General features: G+C 40.7%; 1 protein-coding gene across 2 annotated transcripts in view; it reads left to right on the top strand.

The window, feature by feature from the left end:
* The window catches only part of LOC101287697 (solute carrier family 22 member 9), a 33,428-nt gene extending 26,937 nt beyond the window's left edge, over positions 1-6,491 (top strand). For both annotated transcript variants that reach the window (XM_033415085.2, XM_004264249.4), the window contains 5 exons: positions 2,084-2,199; positions 2,870-3,084; positions 4,707-4,815; positions 5,282-5,485; positions 6,386-6,491. In XM_033415085.2, the coding sequence (XP_033270976.1) occupies positions 2,084-2,199; positions 2,870-3,084; positions 4,707-4,815; positions 5,282-5,485; positions 6,386-6,446 (705 nt within the window). In that variant the 3' untranslated portion in view covers positions 6,447-6,491. The remainder of the gene's footprint in view (positions 1-2,083; positions 2,200-2,869; positions 3,085-4,706; positions 4,816-5,281; positions 5,486-6,385) is intronic.
* The last annotated feature ends 7,321 nt before the right edge of the window (positions 6,492-13,812 follow it).

Genomic DNA, 13,812 nt, shown 5'->3' with positions numbered 1-13,812 from the left:
CCCTCCCTGTCTTCCCTCTTTCTTTTTGTCTTCCTCTTTCCCTTCCAAATTTATTTCAGGACTACTTGATGACAGATCCTGTGACAGTCGCAGAGGGGAAAAGTCTACACTTTCTATCTTCAGAAAGATCACACTCAACAAGTAAAATGGGCTTGATAAAGTCTCTTTGAATTAAAGCAAGGGTGGAATGTGACTGTCAAGGAGGGACATAAAATCTGAACTGCAGATATGTGGGCAATGAATGCATCTTGGAAGTAGCTATATATGAAATGGGTCTTACAGGTTAAGGTAGAACTATCCAGGTTTAAACCAGGCAGAGAGATGATTAAATTTGCAGTTGAGAGCAGTCCAAATGACTTACAGAGGGGTCAAACCAGGGTGTGCTGGTAAATGTTTAACACTTAACATTACAAGAGGAAGAGAAGCATAGATCTCAGATTTGTGGCAATTATCACTTTCCGTGGTGCGACTATCACCACCTCAGTGAGTTTCATGCCACCAACAAGATGGCAACTGCTTTACAAACCATCTAAAAATTGAACAAAGGGCTTTTGTGAATTTGTGCACACCAATTCCAGAACGCCACTGGGCAAGGGTTCAGACGAGGGCTGTTTCATGCTTTTTACCCCAGGATAGTGTTATGAGTGGTACAAAGCATTTTTTAAGCAAGAAAATAGTGAAGATCAGAGAGAAAAGTACCTTTTAAAAAGTGAAGGTACAGCAGGCTCCCATTTGAATACGGGCCTCTTTTCCCCTGAGTAAGGATTTTACCAGGTAGGAGGAGCTCCTTGAGCTCCTGTAAGTGATCTGGCATCGCCCCCCAAATACATCTGCCAACACTATTCACGTCTCTGCTTGCTCACCAAAAATGAACGGCCAGTGTAAAATAACCACACCATATCCCAAACTTTAACTTTGATATTGGATGTAATTTAAGGCTAGTCTTGCAGGCATTGCATCCCTCATCTGGCCCCAGTTTAAAGTATTATTTGAGCACATTCTTACATTATCGTCCATGACAATGGCCTGTGGTCATGGGATTCTGGTGTTAGATGCGATCCTGACTCCTCTCTTCTAAAAGTGTTAAGTCCAATATTTCACTATTTGGGCTTGTTCTTTAAATGAAAGGACATTCTTGCATGTGTAGGTCCTCAGTTAGGGTGGCCTTTCATTTCTCTGAATTCCTCATGGAATCATTCCAATGGACTTCATGGTACGTTTTCATTTGTAGAGGTGGGATAAGAATGAAGACTATATTGTTTGAATAACTAATAAGTAAGTATCTGAGGTATGCTGGATGTAATTCCTTATGCATATTTTTAGCCTCATGTATGGACCAGGAAATCCTTGTGAGGGAAATGCCATTATTTTTCTCCACCTCTTCTCCTCCTACTCTGATTCTTCTACCTATTCTTCTTTTAAATGACAAGTAAATTGAGTTTTAGAAATATTTAATTACCTTCCTCAAGGTATATACCTAGCATGTTGCAGGGCTATTAAGTAACTCCAGATTATAACCAACTCTGGGTTTAAATCATTCTATACCAAGAGCTCTCCTAATTTCATCCTCAGTTTTAATTCTAGGCATCTCATTCACGGAGGCACAACATGCCAGGATTTCCCCCAAAGGGACTGAGAAAAGAACCAAAATAAAGATTCTCAGGAAATGTTCTTTTTCCTGAGATAAACAGTTTCTCTGCACAGGACAGCCAGCTGATAACCAAGCTTAGTTCTCAGGTCTTTCATGCCCATCTGGCACAAATGGAGCTTTGGAACATAACCCAAGCAACTCTGCATTTGATTCCCTTTCTAATCTGAGTATCTAAGGTACACTCCCTTTCTGATGCCCTGTAGTCCTCTCGAATCTTGTGTTTGAATATTTTTGTTGCTACATCATTTCCTTCAGTCCCCTTTAACTCTGTAATTCTCTAGTCATACCACTTTTACTCCTGTCATTACATCCTCAGTGGCTATATTTTCCAGTAGACGGAAAGGGACATCATCTATCCTGTCATCTGTTGAGGGCCTCACAGTGCCTCCCGTTGTGTGACAACTGAACAGTCTGTTGTTGTTGTTGTTGAAGGTCGTGAGATCCATCCTGCAGGAAGAGCTGGAGGCCGCACAGACCAAACCTTCTGTGTTTGACTTGTTCCGCACACCCAACCTGCGTAAGAGCGTCTGTCTCCTGTCCTTTGTGAGGTGGGCTTCTCAGAGTGCATGAGGGACGCTAAAATAGTGGAGACATGAATCTATCCCATATCAAAGGATACAACATGTTGTGGGAACAGATTTGAGATAAAATACAGAGGAAGCCATAATGATAATTGCTGTGTTTAGAGCAGTCAAAGGGTTATGAAAAATACTGACCCAGAGCTATTTATACAACAGCGAGTTTTGTTTATCATATCACCCTACCAATCTCATCACTGGAAACTGAGACTGAGAACTTCAGTCATGGTACAGACATTGGCTTTAACTTTCTTCACTTGTTTGTTTCCATTTTAATGGAGGTAAAATTACAAGCAGTAAAGTGCACAAAAATATACAGCTCAATGAATATTTCCATATGTAAATAGGCAACCATCACCCAGATAAAGATATAGAAAAAAGCTCTAAAACTCTAGAAGGCTCCATCATGCATCCTCCACAAAAAACACTCCAAACCCTCCCCCCAAACTTAACAATAATTAGGAGCTCCAATTTTAGAATTTTAAAATCATCACCTTGCGAGGAATCATTCCATAAAATATACCATGTTTTTATACTTTAAAACCAACCGTTGGCTGCATGGCTAATATTTATTATCATCATTTGTAAGACAAAGGCTCTAAACCTTATGATAAGTGTCTTTCATTTTTGTTCACCACAGATTTGCAAACTTCATGTCCTTTTTTGGCCTGATTCTCCACCTCCAGTACATAGGGAGCAATGTTTTCCTGTTCCAGGTTCTTTTTGGTGCAGTCAACCTCCCAGCCAATTATGTTGCATTTTTGGCACTGAATCACCTGGGCCGTCAAGTAAGCCAGACGCTCTTCATGTTTCTCCTTGGAGTCTCCATTCTGGCCATCACATTTGTGCCTCAAGGTGAGAAGAGAGCACAGGTTGAAATAAGAAAATGTCTTATCTCAGAGATTTGAAGACAGGATCTGAAGGCAGAAGGAAGTGAAGACAAGGGTTCTAAGGATTTTCCAAAACCAATCTGAGGATTTAGGATAGATTCTGTCATTAAGTGGCTGAGAAATAGGCAAAGGTCAGTAAAAGTCAGTTCAGACATGTGGTTGTCTTCATCATATCAGAGATGTGTTTGGTAATCCGTGCCATTTATTGCTGACAGTTTCTCTGGGAGAGCAATTGATCACTTTCTCTTTGGCCAATCACACTTGTAACTGTAAATGACAGTATTATGTCACTATATATAATTATATCTCATGTGAGGACACAACTGTCACTTCCTTGGTCTGGTCTCTTTCTTATTACTACAGTTTCAGTGAAAATTTACTCCCTGATTCTATGTATCCACTCTTGTGTCTGGAATTAGGTCGCCATAACTGCAACCCTGGTCCCAGGGTGTCATCTTGACTCTAAGGTATTTTTAATCCTTTGTCTTCAAGCATAGAAGGTACAGAGAGTAGGAAAAAGGCATTAAGCTGTTAACAGCCTCTCTTAAAATCAATTTTACTAAATTAAATGACCATATGTAATTCACAGGGGAACCCAGGTGGTCACCATGCTTCAGCTAGCTCCCAGTGCAGTGATGCACTTTACAGGAGCCCATCTTGAATATCAGCATCAACGCAAATTTGCTGCCTTACAACAGAGCTCACTCCCACGTTGTCACGCTTTCATGATTTTTTGTTTTGCGGTACGCGGGCCTCTCACTGCTGTGGCCTCTCCCGTTGCGGAGCGCAGGCTCAGCGGCCATGGCTCACGGGCTCAGCCGCTCTGCGGCATGTGGGATCTTCCCGGACCGGGGCACGAACCCGTGTCCCCTGCATCGGCAGGCGGACTCTCAACCACTGCGCCACCAAGGAAGCCCGAGCCCCATTCTTTTATTACTCTCTACTGCATTACTAGCCCCATGTCAACATTGTGTAAACACCCAGGTTTTGAACTCCTGGAGGATATTGGTGAGTCTTACATCCATCAGTAATTGCTCATATAATAGTCCTATGTTATACATGAAAGGCAGAGGAGACACTGGACAGAGTAAATGAAAGCAAACTCTTGCTGGGTTTTTGTTCCCCTCTCCATCTTTGGCAAATTTCTGAAATCTCTGATATGTAGGAAGAGTTGATGCAATAACTCAGGTTATTAATTTCTTATTTAAGTTGTAATTAAGTTGCTATTAGGCTGTGCACATTCTCTGCCCCTGTGTGCTTTCTCTACCAGGTATTTAACACATGCAAGTGTCTCCAACTGTCTTTTTCTTTTTAAATATTTATTTATTTACTTAATTATTTGGCTGCACCGCGTCTTAGTTGCAGCACGCGGGACCTTCATTGCCATGTGCAGGATCTTCAGTTGCGGCATGTGGGATCTAGTTCCCTGACCAGGGGTCGAACCCAGGACCCCTGCCTTGGGATCGTGGAATCTTAGCCACTGGACCACCAGGGATGTCCCCCAACTGTGTCTTTTTCATTTATAATTTGGTGGATGGTGATTTCTTCAGCTCAGATTTCCTGAGTCTCACTTGTCTTCTTCTCCAGAAATACAGACCTTGCGTGTGGCTTTGTCAACTTTGGGAATAGCAGTTTCTTCTATGGCTCTCATGTGTTCTTTTGCCCATGGAAATGAACTAGTCCCCACCATTGTCAGGTACACAATCTCATGGAAGCTCTATCAGGGTCAAAACAGACCTTTCCCAGCTAATCAAGACTTATAGTGGAAAGAAAACTAATCTGATTCATTACCAAAAGCATTGATTATAATAGTATTAATAATAACAAAAATTATAGCCAAAATTTTTGTTAAAATCTCACTTTTGTCAGGCATGAGTTAAGCCCTTTAATGTATCATCTCCCATAATCTGCTGAACCATTAAAGGGTAGGTGCTGTTGGTAAGAGTATTTTTTCAATAATGAAAACATATCTTAATGCACTTGTGCACTTGAAAAATTTGTGAGCAAATAAGAGCATATTTTAAACGTAAGAGTACGTCATCAGCCTTCATGTGTCTAAATATTGCTGAGGTGTCTCCCATAATCAAAGCAAAATAATAAATCACGAATTACTTGTATGGATTTATACCAGATTATTTTTGTATTGTTGTTTGCACTCCAAGGGTAACAGCCTCAGGATTCATGGGAATTGCTTCTAATATTGGGGCAGCCCTGGCTCCCCTCTTGATGATCCTAACAGTATATTCTCCCCACCTACCCTGGATCATCTATGGAGTCTGCTCCATCCTCGCTGGCCTTGTTGTTCCACTCCTTCCTGAAACCAGGAATAAGCCTCTGCCTGACTCCATCCAGGATGTGGAAAAGGAGTGAGTAAACCGCTGGCTCTCCCTTAGGGTTGCTGTGTGATACAGGTTCGCGCTAGGAGGGCAAGGCACCATGCAGGGTCATTGTCCCCAGGAGAAGGCTTACACCTAGACTACCCCAGGTGGTCAGTGCGTTTGGTTTCGCTACAGCCTCATCCCTCCTCACAGTGACCTCAGACTCCCCCAAGCCTCCCTAGATCACACAGACCAACACCAGTAGGCACCAGTAGGTTTAGTGATGAAGAAGCCAAAATTAATGCCCTAGTGTGACATACATACCCCTGAAAGTGTTTCACAAACATGCACAGATCCAGACACCAGATTCTCATCCCTCAGATCCTGGCAGCCCTCAGCCCAGTGAGGGCAGTAACCTCCCTGAGAATTGCTGGTGTCTGTAGGTCTGTGACCTGCCCTGGTCGCTGAAGATCTGAGGGAGATCAGGGAGAGGACAAGATCCCCTTCCACAGATGACAATATATCTCAGGGGAAGGAGTCCTACTGTGCTGCCTGTAAGATTCAGACCATCTGGTTTTCACTGGGAATGAAAGTGTTAAGAAAAGAGAGGAAAAGGGTGGTAGTTATTGGTATTTTTAAGTGATCAAGAATTTGAAAGGGTTTAAAAACTTTAATATACTTCCCTTGCCTCTTCCAAAGGCCCCGTTAGCCAATACCATGGTGTCCAAGGGTGAGCGCTGAAACTATCAAAGCTGCCTCTCCAGATTGTGCCCTGAGAACTTGGCTTTTTTCTTCACAAAATTTACTCAAATTCTCAGGGCAGGTGTCATGGTTTTTATCAAAACTCGTGGACCAAGAATCAGCTTGCTCTAAAGAATGCAGGACATAGATGTTTTTCCATGTTTTTAAAATTTTGTTCGTTTGTTGTTTTCATTGTATTTGTTCTAGGAGAAAAGGCTCAAGAAAAGCAAAGCAGGAAGATACTTCCATAAAAGTGACACAGTTTTAAAGGATTCCAGGAACTAACTGCTAATCAAAGAGCAAGATAAACAAGAAAAATTAGGATCATTCCCAGATATTGGCAAAATTTGGAAAACAAATAAATAAAAAGATATAAAGGAAAAATGGACCCCATTTATAATTGCAGTTCTAAATAACTATATATAAAATGCCTATGACTAATCATAGTAAGAAGTTTGAGGAAAGTCATAATACTTTTAAAGGGACCATAATAAAATATGTGTATAATTGTAGAACCCTAGCATGTTTCTGGAAAGAAAGAATAGTATTTAAAACATTGATTCTGCTCTAATTAATGACAGAGTAATTGATGTAATAATTACTTTGGGGACAATTTGAAAAAGTTCCAAATATATCTACAAATTAATTATAGACAAGATCCAGAAAAATGAAGTTTATGGAGGGAAAGTGGTGCAAGTATTTGGGGCAGCATATGCTGAAATGAAATGCAGACGCATTTACAAATCAAAAGAAGTCCAGAATGAGACGGTGGTGTGGAGAACACTCAAAATTTGATAATTTGGGCATCATAAATCACTGGTAGAAAAAATGATTATGTAATAAATATCATTAACTAACTTTAGAAATAAATGACTAATAATTTGATTTCATTCTCTAAACCAAAAAAATATATATTCCATATGGTTAAAATGACAAATGGAACAATTAAGCCATGTTATTCAATAGAAAACGTGGATACAAAGTCTTGGGATTAAGAAAATGTTCTGATAAGTAAAGCAAATGCCAACGATTTAAATATAGGTAGATTTGACTAAATACTCATTTAAAACCTCTATTGGACAAAACTCGAAAAACTTATGGGAGAAGTCTAGAAAAAATATTCACCAAAATGATAAAAGCTGTTAACTTTTAGTGGTGTACCTTTTTTTTTTTTTTTTTAATTTTTATTTTTTTGTGGTACGCGGGCCTCTCACTGTTGTGGCCTCTCCTGTTGCGGAGCACAGGCTCCGGACGCGCAGGCTCAGCGGCCATGGCTCACGGGCCCAGCCACTCCGCGGCATGTGGGATCTTCCCGGACCGGGGCACGAACCCGCGTCCCCTGCATCGGCAGGCGGACTCTCAACCACTGCGCCACCAGGGAAGCCAGTGGTGTACCTTTATGAGATTTTACTTGCTTCTTTGTAAGTTTCTGTACTCTAAGTTTTAAAAGGATAATGCAACATTCTAAAATATTATAAGATACTATCAAAAATAAACTGCAAAAGACAAATTAACAATTTTCAAAATTATTATATACTAATATGTAGGATTCTAATAAATATTCATGAAAAGAATACGTAATTCAATATTAGATGGTCAAAAGGCAAGAGCATATAATTTTCAAAAGAAAAAAATCCTATGACTAATAAATTTATGAAAAACTACAAAACGACTGAAATTTGAAGACATACAAGCTAAGTAAAATACCAACTTTTCTGAGGAATGTAAATGGAAATTTGTTAATTGATGGTGGAGTTATAACATATACCATACAACTGCACAAAACAGAATGGTGTCATTTTAAAGAGCTTTAAAAATCTTTCATTGATTCAGCAACCATTTATTCAGCATGTAATAGTTACCAAGCAGTATGATAGGAGCCTTGGATACAAAGAGGAAATGAAAAAAAATGTATAAAAACAGATGTAGCAGATATTAGTCTCTGTGTACTGGCGTGGCATCACATTTTTATTTCCTATGGGCAAAGAAAATTTATTTTAAAGTCCTCATTCCCTCCAGGCTGGTAGAAAATTGCAAATCAGTTACTTTGGGAAATTATTTCCACAAGACTTCCACACCAGAGCTATCCAGATTCCAGGAGTATATACGGTTACAAGGAGGAGCTGCACTGGTTATCAGTTACCTGTTCAAAGAGGTTACTACTGGACCAGTGGACACTCAAGTGCAGCGATTCTGCCATTCACACCACAATGAAATGTTGGAATCTGGGGCTTCTCATCTGACAGCTCAGCTCCTTTTACAGCCACAATGGAAGGGGTCTTCTGTTTCCATAGAGTGTTGCCAGGGCTCAGGACTGGGTTCCTGCTCCCCCAGAACCTACAAGCACTCCTCCATCCTCAGACTTCCTAGACACTCAACTTCTTTCTCTTATTAGCTCTTCCACACAAACCTTCTAGTTACTCCATGGGCTTTAGTTTTTGAAACACAATCAAGTCAATCAGTCTTACAGTCGTCTTTTTTTTTAAATTTCAGTTCTTTTTAAAATAAATAAATTTATTTATTTATTTATTTTTGGCTGCGTTGGGTCTTCATTGCTGTGCAAGGGCTTTCTCTAGTTGTAGCGAGCGGGGGCTCCTCTTTGTTTGGTGCACACGCTTCTTATTGCGGTGGCTTCTCTTGTTGCGGAGCTCAGGCTCTAGGTGTGCGGGCTTCAGTAGTTGTGGCTCAGGGGGTTAGTTGTTCCACGGTATGTGGGATCTTCCCGGACCAGGGCTTGAACCTGTGTCCCCTGCATTGGCAGGTGGATTCTTAACCACTGCACCACCAGGGAAGCCCCAGTCTTATGTCTTCTTTTGCCTTTTTCCTGCCAAATGACTTCCAAGAGATCGAGAAGCACAGAAATTACCACTTGCAGAAAGTGGGAAAGAGAGAAAGGGAATGCCAAGGAATTATCAATAATGAATGTCATTGGTTTATCTGGTCTTCTTCCTAATGAAATGTTCGATATCCCATCAGGAGAAAGACTAGACAGCATCTATTGTGCATCACCCCAAAGGCTAGCTTAGCTGCCAGTCCATAAAATCTGATGTTTCATGGCAGATAAAGTCCCACAGGTCCTCATGGGTCTTTGACATTACACCAGCAGCTGTGGCCCAGCAGATGCTCTGTGATAGAGAGAGTAGAGTGAGGTATATTTTGGTGGAGAAGTATAGTAAGCACAAGTATAGAAAATTGTGGTGAGAGGGTTGGGGAATTTTCCTTTCAGTCTGACACAGAGTTGCAGGGTCATTCTTCAAAAACGTCCAATCTGTCATTGTTCTGCAACAGGATTATCAGTGAACATGTTTCGTTTACTCTGTATTTTGTAGTATTGCTTTTTTTTTTTTTAACATCTTTATTGGGGTATAATTGCTTTACAATGGTGTGTTAGCTTCTGCTTTACAACAAAGTGAATCAGTCATACATAAACATATGTTCCCATATGTCTTCCCTCTTGCGTCTCCCTCCCTCCCACCTGTAGTATTTCTTAAAAGGATTTTTATAAAAGGAAAAACCGAATTCAGATAACTAATGACATTTCAAATCAAGTGAGGAAATGCTATATGGCAAATCTTGCCTCCTAATTGTAGTATCAGAGCTTCTTCCTGGACATAGACACAGACTACCCACTAACAGAGGCCTTGTCAACCATACCCTTTTGAACCATGAGGCTGTATATAATTTTTGACAATCGTTATATAAAATCTGATTCTATTAATTATTCAGAAATAGTATCATGGAATCTATCATGGTTCCTAAAGAAGGATAGTACATAAAGCAAGTGCAGCTATTTTTAGGACAGCAGGTGATTTATGTAATGACGTGGCACGGAAATCTCTGCTGAAAGAGGCTTCCATTGGTACCCTAAGTTATTACGCTTTATTATTCTCAAAGTTATTAGGACATCACTGAGTGGAATACAGTCTTGTAGTGAACCTGAGAAAAGGAAATGTGTGAAAACTAGAGACCTGCAATTGCACTCATGCAATTTAGTAAAGCTGGGGTTTGTTTCTTTTTGTTTTTTACCATCCTAGCGTCTTTCTTTTCAGAAAACTTAAAGATACATTCGTTGATCCCTGTTTCCCAGAATCTATTTTCTCCAGAGTCCATGAGCTGCTGCTGATCACAAGACAGAGACTAAGTGGCTTAGTCACCATAAGCCATTGTCTGTATAGCATGTTCTATAGGAGCTGAAAACTCTTATACAAGGATATCTCAACTAAAGAGCTGCTTTTTGTCATTTATCAATGTGTTTCACTTCCTAGATATAGAGATATTGTTCCATTTTAGATAACCTATGGCAATGATAAATACAGCATACCATCCCTATGGGCAAGATAGATGGGCTACAACAAGAGTATGACTTAATGCACACATCTATTCCTTGGCCTGGTCCTTGGTCAGAGTGATGTACACCCTTCAATGTTACACTCCTGAGGGACTGCTCATACACAATAACTCATCCTTGTGGCGTTAACTGGGCTCATTCTGTGACTCGATACCAGACATTTCTGAAGGGCTCTTCCATCTCTACCTCCTCCCGTAGCTTGCCTGGGCACTCTGTTGCAGCAATACTGGTTCAACATTTAGCTGTAACCAGTCATGCCTTCCTCACAAACTTATAGATTGTAGTTCTAATAAACCTCCTGCATGAAAATGAATGGTGAAGAGGTTTTTTTTAATCCCAAAACACCAGATGCAAAACAAAGACTAATCTGTTAATTTACCTTCACTGAAGTATCCCAAGAGTGTTGGGGGTCCCCAAGAACACATTTGAGTTTCCTGATTTACTGGAAGGAGTAACAGAATTCTGAAAAGCTCTTATAGTATGCTTATGGCTTATTACGGCGAAAAGAAAAATTAAAATCAGAAAAGGAAAAATGCCTTAGGTGGAACCCAGAAGGAATCAAGCACAAGCTTCCTGTTGGCCTTTCCTGTTTGGAGTTACGTACACCGCTTAATTCTACCAGCAACACGTGTGTGGTACATGACAAGACGTATGAAGAAATTCCAGCCACAGAAACTCACCCAGGCCTAGGTGTCCAGGGTTTTTATTGGGCGTCTGTCTCGTAAGTTGGACAGCCCCAAGTGACTGCCCTTAACTACTCAGTTCTAGTCCCCCAAGAGGTCAGACTGATATAAAATGACCCATGGCCCCAGGTTAACAAAAGCACTCATTCAGAATCCGTATATCAGATTCATAGCTAAACTATCTGTCACAGCCCAAGTCCCAAATATACAAATAAACCCTGATCAAATCAAATATTCAAAAGACTTATAGGTCGTCTCCCAGGAGAGAGAAAAAGGCCAGTCCTTTCCTCAGATAGAGCAGGTTTTGAACATCCTAGGCCATTGAGTTAAAGTCTTTACTGCACACCAAGAGACCGTGGATACTGTTTCTTCATTTTGGGTTAAAATTGTATTAGGTCAGGAAATGTTATGATTTTCATTCTGATTTCATTATGATGATAGAAATAGATTTAGTGGATAGAATTGACCGAACTTGACATTGTTTGAATTTTGAGGGAATGACAATAAAGAGTTAAGGGAAAACCAGGCATTTGATTTGGATGAAATGAAAATTAATCCATTTACATGGATGTGTATCCATTTGTATGGATGAGGGTAAAATGTACAGAGACAGCAGGAGAAGCAAGCAGTGATAAGTAAAAGAATATCTGAAGTAGACAATATCTAACATAGATTTCCTAGCTATTCCTAACATCTCTTTTGCTGGTTATATTTCCTCCATGCTCCCCTTTCGAACCACAACTCCAAGAGCTCATCCTTCGTCTGTCAAGATCCCATCAAAAGATCAGAGCCTTGACTGATTCAGAGAGTCCAGATAAAACAAACCATTTTTATTTATCTACATAGACAGTGAAGTGACAAGTAGCCAAGGATACAAGTTCTTCATTGTCTTTGTCCCACAACCCACAAAGGACGTCACACAAAGGGATCAGAAGACTACCGTCTGAGTTGTGGGACACCCCACTGATGCAGAGCTGATGCTAGTCTGCAGCTAAAGTATCTATTTTATACTCGGCAGCTCCTTTCTGAGGGAGGCAGAGCAGGAAGGCTCATACCTCACTAGAACCCAAATGGCAATAAGAAACCGTCTCTTAACAGGCATTAGCAATGTCATCATCACTGCTTAACACGTGCCCTCGGTCTGCACAATGGACTCCATGATGACTCCATGACTTCATGATATCACAACTGCAGTTGCCAGGGAGATAATGCCTCCCTAAATTTCAGGGGTCCACAGTGGAGCACCAAGCTTCATTGGACTTTTTTGATTGATCACACAAAGCTATTTAATAATGTGATATTTTTATTAAGCTCTTCTTCCTCCATTATCTCCCTGATTACTGTAGTAACCTGCTTCCCTCTACAATGCTATCCTCTACTATCACAGAGGAACTACGTGACAATGCTGGGGAAGATAGATGGTTCTTGGTGTGCACTTATCTTACTAATCTGCTTCGAATTACAACATTTCCCCATTGGGAACATCCCTTACAATAACCAGAATACTACACATATATAATATATTGATTCCCACAATACATTCAGCAGTATCAACCACCACTACTTGACGTGTATCAGCCCTGAAGTTCCCACCCACAAAATTATAACAGTCCATTGTCCAATCTGAAAGTTATTTCCATAACCAGTTAAAGTAATTTCCCAGTGTAACATGAGTACCTCCTGGCAGCACAGTGAATTATTCCTCAGTATCCAAAAATATGAAGAGATTCCTTTGTTGCCATAAGTTCCCCAATACACCTTCATCAGTGCATAACGTCTCTGGTGCTCCTTAGGAACGGATGAATTTTAGACTTTGCCCCAGTTCTGTTTTTCCTTGAACGGATAAAGTTTGACTATAGGGATTACGTCAAAGTCATTGAATCAATACCAGTCCATACAGCATAGGCGGGAGGGAGCCACATTTTGCACTATAAATGAGAGAGCTCACTGATCTTCAATCTGGATCTTAAAATTCTGTTGCCATTTGCTGGCCTGTTATCAATAGGTAATATCCATCATGAGAACGTTATCAGTCACTTCTGTGGGTACCCCCTAAAGTAATCATCAGATACGTAAGAGTCCTACAGTACGGATCTTCAATTGGCCTGTATAACTGCCCAGTAGCCTAAAGAGCATATACCATAGTTTGTGTGCAGGCTTTAATTCTGTGGTTTTTATTGCCCAGGAGTGGAATCATTTTCCAGAAACACAAGAGAATATGTTATTGTCCAAGGAGCAGGAGAAAACACACATTTCCTGTGGAATAACCTAAGGGGGGAAATCTGTTCACCAGTGCTACCCGTGTGTCTCACCACATAGAAAGCTTCTCTAAGGAATCCCAGCCATGAGTCTGGACAGAACGATCAGTTTCTGTGCACTAGATCATGTTTGGGGTCCTCGTGGGAGAGGAAGAGCAAAGATCTGAGATCGTAAGGTGTACTGTGGTCATTGGCTGTTTCTGCCCGCCTGACTCCTTCACTTCCGAATCCACAATAATCACACAGTTCTGGAGAACTGGCCCATCAGGGTATTTTGACGCTGATGTTATGAAGGTCTAAGTCCAGATGTACTCTTTTCTGTTCCAGGATTTGACAGTCACTTCA

The sequence above is a fragment of the Orcinus orca genome, chromosome 8, assembly GCF_937001465.1.
Source record: "Orcinus orca chromosome 8, mOrcOrc1.1, whole genome shotgun sequence".
NCBI classification, from domain to species: Eukaryota; Metazoa; Chordata; class Mammalia; order Artiodactyla; family Delphinidae; genus Orcinus; species Orcinus orca.
This window is presented reverse-complemented; position numbering and strand designations above follow the sequence as displayed.